The 16,320-nt window shown below is 51.9% G+C and overlaps 1 protein-coding gene across 1 annotated transcript; it reads right to left on the bottom strand.

Annotated features, from left to right (window-relative positions):
• Nucleotides 1-3,290: 3,290 nt before the first annotated feature.
• NRN1 (neuritin 1) lies at nucleotides 3,291-12,356 on the bottom strand. Its single transcript, XM_030512276.1, has 3 exons — nucleotides 11,727-12,356; nucleotides 7,598-7,742; nucleotides 3,291-4,485 (listed from the first exon to the last, which is right to left on the bottom strand). The coding sequence occupies exons 1-3, from the start codon at nucleotides 11,779-11,781 to the stop codon at nucleotides 4,254-4,256; spliced, it is 432 nt and encodes a 143-aa protein (XP_030368136.1). The 5' UTR covers nucleotides 11,782-12,356; the 3' UTR covers nucleotides 3,291-4,253.
• Nucleotides 12,357-16,320: the final 3,964 nt, after the last annotated feature.

Below are 16,320 nucleotides of genomic sequence, written 5' to 3' on the forward strand. Positions count from 1 at the left end.
GATCTCGCTGCTTCTTCTGAGACGTAAATACAGACACCCAAAAGTCCTATGAGAAATGGGTACTGCACCTTACTTTTACACCATCTCTCCCCACTCCCTCCCTAAGGACTAACCTGTTTGCCCTCTCTACCATTCAGACAGTTTTCCTCAGCTTTGTGTGTCCTGGGTCAAGCTTCCACTCCCAGCACAGGCCTGCTTCATCTCCCTGTTATAGCCTTTGAATGGGAGCAGATGGGAAAGGGACTTTTTTTCCTTTAAAGCAAAAAAAAAAAAAATCGACCGCCACCACCTCAGCCCAGTGCTGGCGCAGTCTCGCCGTGTCAGAGGGCAGCCCATGCGGGCTGAGCAGTCCAGGGCTGAGCCAGGCTGCCTAAAGGTGGCGGCTGGCAGAGAGCAGACGCTTGCCAAGGGCGGGTTCGTCCGGCCCCGGCGAGGGAGGACGGAGCCGGTTCCCGCGGCCTCCCGGGACTGCGGATGCTCAGTCGGCGCTGGGGACGGGAATTAGGGCAGACAGAGCCGCAGTGGCTGCAACCCTCCCCGGTTATCCATATCCAGCCAGCTAGAAAAGCACTGGTTTGGCTTTTGTTTTAGCTGCGGGGTGTGTGTGTGTGTGTTCCTGTTGATCTGCTTTTAGTCTCTTTTTTTTCCTTTTTCCCCCTCTGTCTGTGTGTGTATTTTTTTCTTTTGTTAAGTAGGTGATAATTTTACTGTGGTTGCTGTCAATATTTAAATGCTTTTCTGTTGTATTTTTTCCCCTCCCCAGTTCACCAGCTCACGTTTGCCCAGGAGTTAAGGGGTGTTCAGCGGCTTGAACATCCCCAGCTTTTGCCTGGGGCAACGGGACCAGCCCGGCAGGAAACACCCCGCCTCCCCGCCGCAGCCCTCTCCCTGCAGCCCATGCAAACCCTGCAGGTGCGAGGTGACAGGAGGCAAACTGGGTGCACTCTGACCCTTTCTGGGACTTGGGGAAGAGCTCCTGTTTCCTTGGCCACAAATCAGGGCAAGACCGAACAATCATCCATAGGTTAAATATATATGCATATAAATCGACCATTGCACTCGGGCTTCAGAAATAACCCCTGAAAGGGGCAAAAAGGGAAACAACCAATGCCTTGCGCATTGAGGGGCTCTTATAAAATGAACAGAGGGAAGAGGGGGGTGGAGAGTTTGCTGGTTGCTGGTGTTCCCCGAAAAAAATACCGAGCTGAGCCGGCGTGAGTGGGGTTTGCTGCCGTCCCTGCCGCTTGTGTGGGAAATCCCAGGGGTGCAATGCAGAGATTTGAGCAGCAAATGCCTCCTTGCGCCCCGGCTCACCAGGGATGCCCCGTGGCTGGCTGCGCCCCGAGGATGGGTGCCCAACAATTGGGAGCCCGAAACGGGATGCTCCCCGGGAGGTGCCCAGAGTGGGGACGGAAGGGGTCCAGGCCCGGCTATCAGACCCCTCTCGACCTGCTCGGCTGCTTTTCTCCCGTTTGCCATGGTTTTATTATTCGCCTCAGCGGAGGACTAACTGTGGGATGTACTAATTACGGAGTAATAATTCAACCTCACGCGAAGACAACTCGAGTCCACTAAGGAGCAGGAAATCGCCCTCTTATCACGGAGTTTCAGCTTTCTTCCGAGGGATGAGGAGAAGCTGGGTGGCTCCCGACTCACCGTCCTCCCACGGACGGGCACTGTCCAGCAACGGGGAAGACGGGGTGACGGCACCGGAGGGACCGGCGCCCGGTTCCCGCTGGGCAAAGCTGCTGCCGCGCCGGGGAAAGGGGGAAAGGTCCCCGGGGCCCAGGCGGCGGAGACCGCAGGCTGCGGGGCCCCTTGCACCCCGGCGTGGACTCGCTCTCCCCTCTCTCCCCGGCAGCTGGCATTTGGTGCTACAGGAAATCGGAACAGCCGCGCCTGACCTCATGAATACAGAGATGTGCACAGAAAAATCAATTTAGGTCTAGAGCCTCTGTGGGGAAGGAAAATAACCCAAACCATTTAAACAAAGCTCTGCTCCCCAGGGTTTTCCTTTTCTTTGGTGGTGGTGGGGAGTGAGCCTAGAGGGAGGGCAAAGGAAAACGAAATGCAAGCAGACCTGTGCCTGCCGAAGCGAGGCTGAGCCCTGCAAAGACACCCCCTTTCCCCCCAACACAGGCATAATGTATTTTATCATTAAAAAATCAACATTGCTTCCAGTGGTAAAAGCGCCTGGCTCCAGTTCCTGAGCGTATTCGTTGCTGGGATTCAATCCGTTTGGGAAATGCAGATTGGCTTGCGACCCACTGTTTGATTTATGAACTGTTACATTTGCTATTGCTTACACATTACATTGCGGACCTTGGGAAGGGAGGGGAGCAGGGAGAGGGGATGAAGGCGAGGGAGACCCTGCCACCCTACTACCCGTTTGCAAAGGAGAGCTACTGCACGGGCAACGGCTCCCCACTGGAATAAATCACCCCAAACCAATTCGCGACCCTTACCTCCCCATCACCCACCCGTCCTCCGTCGCCAGCTGGGCTCTCGCCTTATAAGTAAAAAGGACGTGTTTATTCTTTGATGTGTATTTCTTTATAAAGGCATCAGGCGCCTATAAATAGCCGAGGTTAGAGCAGCTTCTGCTGCTAAATCAATACCCCGTCCCCCCCTTCCCCTTGCTCCTTCGGCGGAGCTGCCTTATTAATTATGAAAGGGCTCCTCTGCGCCCCGACTCCGGCTCCGCAGCCTCCTCCTTAATGGTGGTTGCTGCTCGCCCTTCCTCTCTCCACCGGGGCTCCGCGCCCTTCCGCATAGCTCTGCGCCCTCGGGCCCGCCCCGCCGCGCAGCCGGGGTTCCCTTCGTCTGCTCCGAGCAGCTGGGAACGGGGCTGGAGGGTGGGGGCTGCAGTTTGGTGCTGCGGGAGGAGGAGAAGGAGAAGGGTGGGAGGATTTATAGCGGATTTCTAAGAAAGAAATGAAAAGAAAAGAAAAAAAAAAAAAGAAGGAAGGCTCCCACTAACCAGTTGAGCTGCCCTGTCCTTGTGTGAACTGAAATTGCCGCGTTCACCAAGGGATCTGTTCGGGATTTAGCCTTCCTTGCCTTAAAAACCCTGTCCTTGTCAAGATACTCTAGGCATATTGGATAAAAATGACGACACCCTCATTTCAAACAATAATTGTTTTATTTTATACTTCTGTCTATACTTTGTAGCAAATCTTTTTTTGTTATTTTTTGCTGAATTGACTTTATAATAAACTTCTGTTTAAATTACATTTTTCTTCTCTTTTAAAATCAAGGCTCTTTTTTTTTCAAAATCATTTTGCTGTTGGTTTTTTTTTCTTTTTTTTTTTTTTTTCTTTATGTTTACATTTAAGCCCCCTTTTTGTGATCTCTACGGTTGGATATTCAGGTATTTTACTGATATGTGTAACATCTAAAACAAAGAGGAGGAAAAAATTAAAGGCAGTGAATTCAGAAAGATGCCTTCGAACAGCAAGTAAAGGTAAACTCTCAGAGATCTGTTAGCAGCATTCCTTCACTCCTCCAGGCATTTACACACATCTCTTTCTGTCGCTCCACCCTTCCTTCCTTAACTGTTCGTTTCCCTCCCCCTCTCTCTCTCTCCCTCTCTCTCGCTCTTTTCTCCTTGAGGAATAATGCTCTTTTTTGACTTTTTTTTTTTTTTTTTTCAGTGGAATGACCAAGAAAACAAGCGACTGTGGAGGAAAGATGAGAGATTGTGAATTATTCACCATATGCTTCACACGTGGACATCTCCCTTGGATTCATCGCCAGTGCCATTTTTGTGTTTGTTTGGTTGCGGTTTTGCTCTCGCCCCGCACCCTGCCGTGCTTTCAGGGGGACCGTGGCTGGCCGGGAGGTAGCCCGGCCGATTTACAGCCTTAGAGCCTTAGCGTTAGGTGGCCCAGAGCCGTTCCTGAGATTGCTTTTGCACAACGAGGGCTCGAGTTTGGTTGTTTATTATTATTGTTATTATTAATATTATTTTTTTTCTATTTTTTTGATTCGAAGCGATAGTAAAGCTGAGGTCCGATTCGGGCTGCGCGCCGCTGCCTGTTTGGTAACATTTGGCAAATAAAACACAAAAGGAAAAAAAAAATAAAGGGAGAACGCTTCCACAGTCCTACACAGGTGTTTCACCACCATCAGCCACCGCCACCACCATCACCAGCATCAACCACAGAAAAGCACAACGTCCCCAAAGCAAGGGATGGACACTTCCTCTATAGATCCAGCACGGGGGGGTGTGGGTGTGAATGTGCTCGCCCCCCTTAAAAAGGCAGCCAGGTCACTAGCGCGGCCCCCAGGGCCGCCAGGAGCAGGGGCAAGGGCGGCGGGAGCAGGGACCGGGCCGCGCCGCTGCCTCCTCCGCACAGTTCAAATAAGCTGCCTTGGAAATCGAGGTTTTTGGATTCCCGTCTCAATTTCTCCCAGAGGTCTGTCGCTCCTTCCTGGCAATCCGTGAGCGCTGTGAGGGTGCACGCGTGGAAATCATCCCAGTACCTGCAGTTGGGGAGAGCAGCCAGCATCAAAACAGGCACACAACCACCTTCCCGCACCCCCTCGGGCCCGCCGTCCGCCCATATCCCTCCCCATCCGACGGCGGGCACATGCTTGAAAGGGGGGCTGGCTCCCGGCGGGGAGGAGCCGCAGCCGCCCCCGCCTTAAAACCCGGCCCCTGCTCCCCCTCTCGCCGCTGAGACACCGGTTTTTAAGAGGGATCTTCGGTCCCTCCCCCCCACCCCGGGATGCCCCACCACCCTCCCCGAACGCTGGCTCCGGTCCCCCGGCCGCTGGCTGAGGTTTTGGAGGTCCCCTCTCCCCAGTCCCGCCTTCGGCACCAGCCTGGACTGGGAGGGGGGTGCAAGCGATGCTTTGCTAGGTCTCTGTTGGAGGGGGTCTTTGCCTGACGGGGGAGGAGGGGAGGGATGCACCCCTCGGCTAACAGACGCCAGCCCAGGAGCCCACGGTCTCGTATCGAGGGTTTTTCATCACTGGTGGGAGCGAGCAGATGACGGTAGGAAAGGCATCGCTTTTCCCAGGAGGGAAGGGGTATCCTGGAGAGTCCGGTGTGGCTTTAGAAACCCTTGGGAGGGATGCCCAGGGACGGGAGGGTGCTCTGACTGCAGGGACAGGAAGGAGGAGGAGAAGAGGAGAAAGAAAAAAAAGGAGCATCTTCCACATCTGGTCCTGAAGGGACCTTCCTGGCCGTCCCGCACCGGCGCGCAGGAGGGACTCCTGATCCATGGCCAAGGGTCTATAGGCAGCGAAGGGTTCCCCTTCACCAGGATAATTTCCAGCTTTTCCCACACGTTTTTTTCCTTTTTCTTTTAATACCCTTTTTCACGGGTACTGGACCGGCTGTTGCCGCCGGGGCAGGACCCATCCCACTGCCCCACCTCTTGGGGGAGGCGGGAGGACCTTTCCACTCCATGTCTGGGTTATGGAATCTACCCCGATTCTACCCTCTGACACCTATTTTCCCCTTGCCTCAAGGCAAGAGCCTGCAAATTTAGATCTTGATTTTCTTCTTTTCTCTCCCCCTCTCTTTCTCTTTTTCTTTTTTCTTTCTTTTTTTTTTTTTTTTAAGTAGTCCTACAGTCGCTAATTTATGAGCACTCTAAGCTGGTTGTAGACTCCCAATGTTTGCTACATTTGTAATAAATAATGAGATACTGAGAAGCCAGAGTCTGAGAGTGTGCCTCTCCTGCAGTATTTCTGCTGTAATTGCATCTCCCAGAGGAAAATTAAATCTTTCCCCATCTTCCTTCAATACACATCTCGGCACAGGGGGAAGGCAATCGGGTGGTGGGAGGTGGTCGGGAAAAGGGTCTTGTTTTTTTACTGGTCGGGGCGACCTCTGGTCCGGCACTCCAGGGCCAAAGGACATCATATTAGGACGTTGCTAACCCTGGGTATTTGCTCCTCATGCACAACACAGGGTAAACCACAACCCAGCGTTTACAGAGAGGTGCCGGCCTTAGTAGGTGCCTGGCTCAGAAATCTCTACATAGGAAGAGAGGAGGGTTACAGAAACTCTTCTCTCTCTTTTTCCCCTCTTCTTGTTTATTTCTTTTTATCTTTTTTTTCTCTTTTATCTTTTCCCTTTTTCTTTCTTCTACTCCTTTTCTTATTTTCCTTATTCTTACATATTTTACTTCTTTTTCCTTTTTTTAAGTATTTTTCTTCTTTTTCTTCTTTTTTCTTCTTATCTTTTCTTTTTTTCTCACCTCACTTTTCCGTTTCATATCCTTCGTTTGTGGTGTTTTTTTTTTTTATTTTCGCGGAACAAATCAGAAAAAAACTTATTCCAAACGTATTTATGTCTAAAGACCTTATCTATCTCGTTTCTAAATATGATTCTCTTTTTTTGTTTGGTTGGGGTTTGTTTGGCTTGGTTTGTTTTTTTGTTTTTTGGTTGTTTTTTTGAGGGGTTTTTTTTTTGTTTGGCTTTTTTGTTTAGTATTTTTTATTTTTGTTTTTCGGTGGGAGAGTTTGTGCCGGAAAACAGCAGCGGGGAGACAGGACAATACCCTGTGAAGCCGGACTTTTTGATTTTACTTTTTCCCCCTGACGTATGGAAAAGGCCGGTTTCTGCCTCCCTGCCCGGGACGCTGGACCCCGCCGCGGGCGAGCGAGGCCGGAGCTAGCGGCCCCGGGCCCCTGTCAGCCTCCCCAGGTTTCCTCTTCCTTGGTAAGATCCGCTACCCTGAGCTCTGGGGAAGAATACCCCAAATTTAGGGCTCACCCAGCTGCCCCAGTTTCTTCAGCTTTGAAGGGAAATTGGGAAGGAGGGGAGCAGTAGTCGATTTTGCAAGTCTAGCTCTTTTTCTCCTTTTTTATTCCTTGTTGTTGTTTTTCTTTTTATTATTAAGTATTACTATTCCCCTTTATTGTTCCTCTTCCTTCTCCTCCCCTCTGTGCCAGGAGCGGGACGGAACTGGGTTAGAATGGGCTTTCCCTGGGGGCGCAGGGGGATGGAGGAGATCTGCCGCTGGGACGGCCGCTCCTCTGCCGCTGGGCAATTAATACTGTGGTTGGGCTCTTTTCTTTTTAATAACATGTCGTTTCGCGAGGAATGGCCTCCCCAGTGACCGGGAATACTGCCTTTCCCGGGCCTGCCTCTCTCCTGAGCGCAGGAGCACGGCTGTGAGCGTAGGGCCCAGTCAGCAATAAGGGAAGGGACCACAACCCCTCGTGCAGTTAATATCAGCACCCCAATGCAAAGCAAGAGGAGGGAAAGAATACAAGCAGGGAACTAAGGAGGGGGGAAATAAAATAAAATAGTAGTAATTAAAAAAAAAAAAATAGAAAAGGAGGGAACCCCCCTCCAAACAACAAACCCAACACAGATTCACAAAGGGAAAAAACCTAAAAAAGACCTTGTAAAAACTCCTTCCAGACAGCACCGTTCCCCAAGCCAGGCCTGTCCCTATGGCAGTGCGCTTGGAGGGACCCCAGAGCAGAGAATCCAACCCCAAAAACGCCAAACCCCGCCTTACTTCTGTGGCTTCCCTTCCACTGCCACCATGCAGCTTCGCCCCACTTGCCAGCCCCGAGTGACCCCCTCGCCCGTTCTCCCCCCGCGGCCCCGAAGGAGAGAGGAAAGACCTACGCGCAGATCGTTTGGAGATTTCTCTTGTCGTCCAGGTCCTGCGGGTAGTTGGCCATGTTATCGCCCAGCCGCAGCAAACAGTCCGAGAAGCCCCTAAAGACAGCATCGCACCGCCCCGCAGCTCTCACCGCCTGCACCAGGTACGCTGGGGGGGCAGGGGCACAGGTCAGCAACGACTTCGGCTCCCGCCCCCCGGGCCCCCACCCCTCCGACAGCCCTTCTCCTCCCACCCCCCATTACTAAAGGACCAAGTCAGGGTGGCCATCGGGCATTCGGGGACGTGAGACAAGGACTTTTAGAACCGGGGGAGGGGTTAGTGCCCGCGAGGAATTAACGGTGTTGAATTCAGTCTTTTTTAATTTCTTTTTCTTTTTTCTCCCCCTCCTTTTTTTCTCTCTCTCTTTTTTTTTTTTTTTTTTTTTTTTAATTTTGTTTTCCTCCCTTCCACCTCCCCGTTTTAGGCACGAGACGCAGGGGAGGATAGGGGAAGATGCACTGCCTGCTTCTCCCTGGACTTGCTCCTTTGTTAGAAAATTCCTCCTCGAAGCAGCAGGCGCGTTTCTCCGCTCAAACGCCGACGCACGCACACGCACACACACGGCTCCTTTTCGCCCAGGCCGCTTGGGAAATACCGCTCAGGACATAGCGGGAATAGAAAAATAATAACAATGATAATGAAAAAAAAAAATCACTAGAAAGAGCTGCGATAAGGACAGGAAAAGAAGCGACCTCAAAGCTACGCACAGAGCTGCGTGCCCCTCCCCGGGGCAGCGGGGCGGCAAGGGGCAGGGGTGAACCCCGCTCCTTCAAACCTGCTGCTTCGGGCATCCTTCGGGATCGCGCCATGAAGCCGTACTCGGTTAAACCCAGTAGTAGCAAACCCAAGAACAAACAACTGCCTGCAAACGGGGCAGGAAAATGAATGACGGCGTGCGGGAGATGATGGCTCCTCCCGGGTACCCGCGGCTGCCGGGCCAGGCCCGCGGGGGACGAGACGGACGGGGCTTAGGGACGCCGTGGTGTCCCCAAGGCCCGGGCTCTACCCCGGGAAGCGCAGCCGGGATGTCGCTGTGGCCAGCGGGGGGAAAGTGGGATCCTTCCCACCACTCCGCTCGGAGGAGCCCCCGGTTGTTGGGGTGGGGGTCCCCTCCCGGCCTGTGTCCCCAGGGCATGTCTGTGGCACGGTATGAGTGTGTTTCCTGGCCGGGCACCGGTTACAAGCTAAATGGCTGACTCCAAAAGCGGCTCTTTCAACCCAGATCTCTCTCTTGCCGTTTGATTCATGGCTAAAATGACTCGGTGGCCACTCCCCTCTACACACACACACACCGGCACCAGCCGTCACATCAAATCCCCACAGGCTACAGGCATTGGCTACAGGAGGAAAAAACAGCCAGGCAAACAAATAGAGAAGAACCGAGGACCATCCCGAGGGTAAAACCATGTCCTATAAAACCCGCGCCACCCCACGCCGGCAGCTGCAGCCGGAAAGGGGAGGGGAACTTGCCGCGGATTTCTCCCAAAACATGACTGGCTGCGCTGGAAATACGGGGCAAAAGCGGAGCCTTGCCCCGGGCCAGACCCGGAACAGAGTAGGGGGTCAGGTTTGGCAGCAGCGGGGCTCCGAGCATCCCTCCCCTCTGGGCGGCCTGGCCATGCGTGCCCGCGCCGCTCCCCCCGCACGGGGTACCCCTCGGCCCAGAGCCGCCCCAAACCACACCAGTAGCAAAAAAAAAACCCCCGCCATTAAACATGTTAAAAAACAAAGCACAGGCGGACAGGCGAGGGTCCTGCGCGGTTAAACGACAGCGGGATTTCTCTTGAACTAGGTCGCTTGTGCTCTGCCGTGGCCCCGACTTTCCCCCGCCCCCCTCCTTCAAAGACACGAGTGTGCAGCAATTTGCAATGCAGCAGGAGCGCGGGAGCCACCCCTAAGGGACAGTGCCCCATCCAGAAACCCGCTCCCCATCCTCCCGGTCCGCCTGCCCTTTGGCTGCGCCTGGTCCATTCTTTCTGTCTCTGAGCGCCCGCCGCCCAGACTCGGTCCTTGTTCCCCCTGCCATCACATCCCAGAATGTCAGGGACTTCGGACAGCTCCAACCCCCTCTGCCCAAATAAATACATAAACACATATATAAACAATATTTTCTTTTTAAGCCCCGATGCATAGACATGTCGGGAACGAGCAGGACATCCATTTCAGGCGAGCCCTTCCCCAGGACGGGGCAAAGGCAAACTGCCCTTTGCAAACCCCACACCGACAACCACAAACTTGATTTCGGGGGCGGGGAAGGTTACCCGAAATACCAAAGGAGGAGCAGAGAGGAAAGGAGCCCTCCACAAGCTTCAAAGCCATCCCCTCGCAGGGCACCGCAAAGCCCCCGCACCGCCACCATCTCCACGGTGTGCAGCAATATTTGGGGGTAACTTTCCAAATGACTGCTCATGCTCCCGCCAGCCCGGGGACGGCGATTCCCAGACACTCTAGCTACCTTTTGAAATGTCACCATGAATAAAATCCTCCCTCGGTTGAACCAAATAAACGCAAATGCGAGAAAATCCTCCTCCTCCAAACGAACAAACAAACAAACATAAATGCAAGGACTGAAAGTAGGGATAACATCCAAATAATGCCTTCCCCATTCTTTCTCTGACAGTACAGAAAATGGCCTTCTGAAGAGTTCAGCCTCATTTAAAATGGAATGGTAATACGAATGGAGGGGGTTGCATCGTATTTCCCACATTTTCCAGAGGTCAACATTTCATCGCATCATTTCTTTCTTTTTTTTTTTTTTCTCGATGATGAAATGTTCGAGGTATTTTTCCTCCTTCTGTCCTTCCTTTCCTATTCCCCCCTCCTTTTTTCCTCTTTTTTTTTTTTTTTTTTTTTTTGGTACCCACAAAATGCTGCAGAGACTGTCTGGAGAGGAGGGTGACCGAGCAAAAGGATCTCTAAATAGCAATGCCGAGCATGGTTTTTTTTTTTTAATTGTAGCAGGATGCCTTTGCAGGCAAATATTTTCAAAGGTCTCTTCACACTTGGCAGTCTGAATCATAAAAGACGCGCTTTTAATCGTCCTTTCCTTGAAGCCCAGTTTTGGATCATGCTCGGCAATATATATGTTTAATAAATAACATTTTACATTTGCCTGTACAGGACCAAAGTGGTCATTAACTTGGAGATTGTTTAATATTTGCAACTAAAAAAAAAAAATTAAAATAAATTCAGCAAAGAAATGTTGAATAAAATGAACCTGGGAGCAAACCAACAAAAACAACGAGCGAAAACCCCAAGATATTAAACAAAACCAGCAACGAGCACACAAAAACACATACCGGCGTGGAGGGAAACCTGTTCTATTTTAAGCAACTTAGCATATATAGAAATTTTTCTGACCCGCTCGTTTTTTGACAGCAGTTCTCCGAGCACAAAATTAACGATCGGGTGGTGGGACTTGGCGATTTTTTAGTAATTTTTATTTGTTTAATCCCCCATTCGGGTAGATTTTTATTTCTTTAAGTTAGTGACGGGTTTTGTTTAGTTTTAGACTGCTCTGCAAAGGGGAAAGCCTCCAAGTTCCCAAAGGGAGCCCTTCTCTTGTCCCCCTGAATTTCTGCAAAAAAACTTTCCAGGTAGATCTCTCGCAAGCCATTTTGTGCAGGTTCTTATTTCTCTGTCCCTCGGGGAGTGGGGAGGGGGGGGGATTTCTTAGCACTGGAGTTCCCAAATTGTCAGTGGAAAGGAATGCAGGGGATATCCGAAAAGCAGATACAAATGCAATCGTTCTTGAGGACGAAGAGGAGGTGGAAAAAAGGGGAAAGAATAAAAGGAGGGAAAAAAGCGAAGTATGAGTAAGCATGCACTGATTTAAGAAAATGAACAACAAAAGTGATTTAAGAGGAATAAGAAATCGGCTCCCTTTATCCTGCCAACCCCCCTGCCTTGCCGCCGTGAAGAACCGCGGAGCTGCCACCGGGAAGGAGGCAGAGGCAGCGGGAGAGGAGCGGGGGTCCCTCCGCCGCCCCGAAACGCGGCCGTCAGCGCAGGTTATTCCGACATTCCGCTTCTGCATGCATGAGCCGGGCTCCGGTGCACACAACTTGGTACCGAATCTGGCAGTCCACTTACCTATCTGCACAGCAAGGATCAGAGAAATGTATCTGCCGTTCAACTTAAGTCCCATCCTACATTTAGTAAAACCATTTGCGGCTGCAGATCTTTAAATAGTTACTTTGGAGAACGTGGGGGAAAGCTGAAAAATAGGCATTGCCAACAAGTTCCGAGCAGCGGAGGACTTTGCAGACAAGAGGAGGGGGGTGGGGGGGGGGAGACGAGAGGAGAAGGAGAGAAAGAGGGAGGCAGAGGGAGAGGGTGAGGAGGACTAGCTGGGAATGGTTCGCTCCATTAGGAGGGGGCGGAGGAAGTACAGCCTCACGCCCACCACCGGCCCTGACGTGGGGGGACGACACGGACCGGGGCTTTTTCCCCTTTTTTTTCCTTCTTTTTTTTTTTTTTTATTATTAAAAATTGTGCATCTTGGAAGAGAAACGCCATTTATAGGCATCACGGGCTGGATTTATCCGCTCTCCCGTGTCCCCCCGCCCCATTAATCGCGGAGAAACTCCCCCCCCACCATCCCCGGGCTCCTCCTGCCCTGTGTGGCGGCGGGGGGGTGGCAGCCGGGACCGTCCCCTCGGGGCGGGAGGGATGCGGGAAGGGATGGGGACACACACGCACACAAATACACGCACACAGACACACACACGCAGGCGGAGGAGCCGCCCCCCCGGAGGTGGGGATAGCACGGTAGAACCCCCCCTTCCATCCCCGCCGCCCCCGGGCCGCCCCGTCGGGGCTGGGGCCGGCCCGGCCCCCGCGCTGCGGAGCGGGGAGGAGGGAAAGGGAGGTGCGGGGGTCCCCTCCCCCTGCCCGCCCCTCCCCCACCATGACGTCACCCCCCAGGATGAGGTGGGGGGGGCAGAGAAGGGGGGAGCAAGTCCCTCCCGGCCCTACAGCCTGTGCTCAATCCCGGTGACAGCAGCCCGGCTGTAGGACTGCAGAGGGTAGCGTGGGGAAAGCGGTCACGCGTGGCGTAGCCCTGGGGGGGACGCGGAGAGACCGCAGGATTCCTGCGGCTGAGGGCCACCGCACCCCATCCTCTGGGGACGGGATACAGGGCTGTGTGGAGGGGATCGTGCCTGCCGAGGCTGTACGGAGCCCTGGCCCGGACAGGGCTCGGTCTGTGGTGTATCTGCAGCCTGACGTTCTCCCAGGACCACCCCCCCCCGCAGGGCCATCCCCTCCAGCAGCGTGAGAGGAATCTAAAGGTGCCGGCATGGGCTTCTCCCGGTGCAAAGCAACCAGGCGAAACCCCGTCCTGCAGCCTTCCCTCTGGGCTCTTCCACTGCAAAGTAATAGTCCCTCCAGCCCAGCCCTGACCTTCACCAGCCATCTGTAGCATCTCCAGGAGCCAAAGAGGGACTAGTTGTAGTAAGAATTACTGTTGACCTTCTCTCTTCCTGATCCCAGGTGCCCCCCTCTCTGCAATCCTGCTGTTCCGCTGCCGAGCCCTGGGCCGGCTGGGCTATTGGTTGGTCCCTCTCTTTCACAAACCACCCATGACAATCCTTGGACCTCAGGGACAGAAGGACAGCAGCTGCCAGGCTGGGTCCTCATGAACCCGTCAGCTGCAAATGCCTGAAGCCCACCAGGGGTGCAACTGAAAGTAAGGGAACTGGAAGGCAAGATGAAAAGATTCCTTGCTGAGAGCTCCATTCACAAGATAGTGCTTCTTTAGGTCTACCTAATGTGTACAAGGGCAGCCTGCATGCCCATCCTCTTAAAGCCATCATGAAGCCCTAACCTCTGTTTCTTCAACTGGAAAGCAGGTATAATGTTGGGTAACTGTGCTAGCAGTCAGCTGGGGCCTGCAGATTTAAAAAACTGGCCTGTCTCCTCTGCGCCTTACCACTATTCCTTTTTGCTCCACCTTTTCTTCCTATTTATAAATCTCCACTACGGATGGTGAGACAAATTAGAGGACACAGCTCACTGAAAACTAACCTGAGGAATTAAAAAAAATAAAAGAGGTTCATTTTCAGCCAGCTGCCAGAGCCAGCTCAGCGTGTGGACACATGGTAGTGAAGGCAGTTCAAAGCACAGGCAGTGGGTGCCGTGTCCCCTGGCAGCTTGCCCTTCCATTCACTCAGCCATGAAGCTGCAGCCCAGAGTAGAGTTGTCTTTTACACACTCCTGAAGACATTGGTGGCAGCAAGGTGGCTAAGGCTAAGCTTCGGACTGTGCACCATATTCTCTTTCAAAGGCATGAAAGGTTTGGCTCCTCAGCTGGAGCTAAGGTAAAACAGTTACTCTCCTCTTTGCTGCTGTGGTAATGGGTGCTTTTGTAATGCAACAGAGAGACTGAAGTGGATATCAAAATGTGGAGCCCTGTCATTTTCCCAGGGAGGGATAGGTTAGATAGCCCAGAACATCTTTTATATCTCACAGTCAGTGCATTATCAGCATAAAAAAGAAAGAGGATGAAAGGAGTGTAGACTGAGGTAGTGGATATAAACACTGAACCTACCAGCTCTTGGCAGCTTGGTCACTTGTGGTTGCGTTTGCTGTTAAGGACAAGACGCTCTCACAGGAGCACCAGGATGTGGGGGCTGCAGCAGGAGGAACTTCTCATTTCACTCCTCTGCCCTATTGATAACAGTACTGGTTTATTTATACATTCATATCTGCTACATTTTTGTCTGCTCTTTTTTTTCTGATGGCAGACAAGCTATAACTGCAGGTTAAAGGTTGGGCTGGCTCCAGGAGGTTTGCATTGAACATGATTTTGACATTACACTATGTAAATCTGCTTTGGAATGAACTTCAAGGCAGTTTCCAATGCACAATCAGGAAGAGTTTAACATCTAGCTTTTGGTATATTCATCAGTGCTGAAACGGCTGGGGCCTCTGGCAAATCTGGACACAAATCTTATAAGAACAGGCAATTCTGAGGGATTTCTGGCCCAAACAACAACAAAAGATCTAACAGCTAGAGGCATCAATTACGGGGGCAAAAAGGGCTTGGCCAAATTCCTCTAAATGTTCTTGACTGTTGGGGCAGCCCAGCTCTGTCTGAAATTCAAGCCTGGCTCTTGCCTTACCACCTTCCCTGCCCCAGGAAGGGGCCCATTGCGATATAGATTCTGAACCAAAGCCAGCGGTTTCAGCCCATCTCAAATAGCAGCACTCTCAGCTCTGCTGGGAGCCGAGGAGCAGGATGAAGTGGGGACAGTTGTTTATCAAATTATCCTTTTCTATCCTTTATTTTTTTTCCCCCAGCATGGTACTAGAAGGTGCTTGAATATCAGCCTGTCTCTAAGAGACATCTGTGTGTGTCTTGCTCAGTCCCTGTTAGGACAATTAGCTCATCAGCACGATTTTGCCCTTATTTTTAAGAAACAGGGCTCTGTCCTGGCAGCTGCCTCATGCTCCGCTTGTTGGGGTTGGCTGGTGGCAGTGTCATCCCTTGTGATCGCTGCTGTGGCGGAGGCAGACGGGCAGAGCCCACGACTGCTGGCCAGATATAGCTCTGCCAGAGATACCGGAGAGCACAGCGTGGGCTGCTCCGTGTGCCGGAGTGCCTGGGGAAGTACTTGGGTGAGCAGCGCTGCGCTGTCACTGCCGGGCGGAGAGCAGCGTGCCGGGCAGCTGATTTAAAGCGAGCTCAGCTCCATCTAAATCATCTACCACAAGGGGACCCACCGCTTTTAGCGGATGCGTTTCTCATTGAGTTTTCGGCTGACTGTCATGGCTGAACCTCAAAAGAGGCAGCTGGCTCAAGGTAGCAGAGACAACTGCTTTCCCTGGCAAAGCTGGTTGCATCTCTGCGTTTCTTTTTCCCTTCGTCCTTTTTCTTTTTTTCTTTCTTTCTTTCTTTCTTTCTTTTAATGCAAAATATCTCTTCAGGCAGTTCATAACATGGGCTCCTCAGTTCACAGTTATGGGCTAGTAATAGGGATAAAAAGTAAATCTTTGATGATGTCAGTCAGAGGCTGATTTATTCTAAGCATCAGCTTAGGTTGGAAGGGAGGGTCCAGTGATCATGGTGATATTTAGAAGTCCCTCCTATGGGTGTGTGAGAAATGTATTCGCTCTTAGCTCATCCTGCAGTAACATTGCCTCTACCAGGAGGTGATAGTTTGCTTTTACTCTCCCTCACGATCAGCCTGAGATCTGGACCTAGTGAAGCTGAGACAAAACAGGATCCAGTGACTTGTGTCTCTGTACCTTCCCGTCTCGCAGGTCCCCTGAGAAGCGGGGACAGACTGACAGCTTTACTGTCCTGCAGAGGTGGCTGTCCTTGCTTGTGTTGTGGCTCCCAGCCCTTTGCTGCTATTTTCCCTAGAGGAAGGTGGCCAGCCAGAAAAATACATGCAAATATCAATCCTAGTTAATAGATGAATAGCTGTTCACAGTGTGATCCTCCAAGATCTTATTTAAGTAAAAAAATGATGAGAACACACTGAAAATCTGACAGGTAGGATTAAAGAAATACCTTTTGATAGTGGTCAGACTTCTAAAGCTTTATTGGGTGCCCTTGTTCATTAGACATCTGGCTTCATTACTGGCTGGATGTGTCTGACTTTAGCTAAACAGAAAAAATTGAAGTTATGCACCCGAGACCAGAAGTTTTCCTGCATCTGTCTAAAAATTAGTACTAAAA

This window comes from Strigops habroptila, chromosome 1 (assembly GCF_004027225.2).
Source record: "Strigops habroptila isolate Jane chromosome 1, bStrHab1.2.pri, whole genome shotgun sequence".
Classification (NCBI taxonomy): domain Eukaryota; kingdom Metazoa; phylum Chordata; class Aves; order Psittaciformes; family Psittacidae; genus Strigops; species Strigops habroptila.

Bases quoted from the DNA above. Each gene is read 5' to 3' on its own strand.
- NRN1 (XM_030512276.1), bottom strand. From the start codon at position 11,781: ATGGGACTTAAGTTGAACGGCAGATACATTTCTCTGATCCTTGCTGTG. The intron at 7,743-11,726 runs GTAAGTGGACTG...CTGCCCCCCCAG, and splicing joins GATCCTTGCTGTGCAGATAG to CGTACCTGGTGCAGGCGGTG. The intron at 4,486-7,597 runs GTAGGTCTTTCC...CCCCAACTGCAG, and splicing joins AATCTCCAAACGATCTGCGC to GTACTGGGATGATTTCCACG.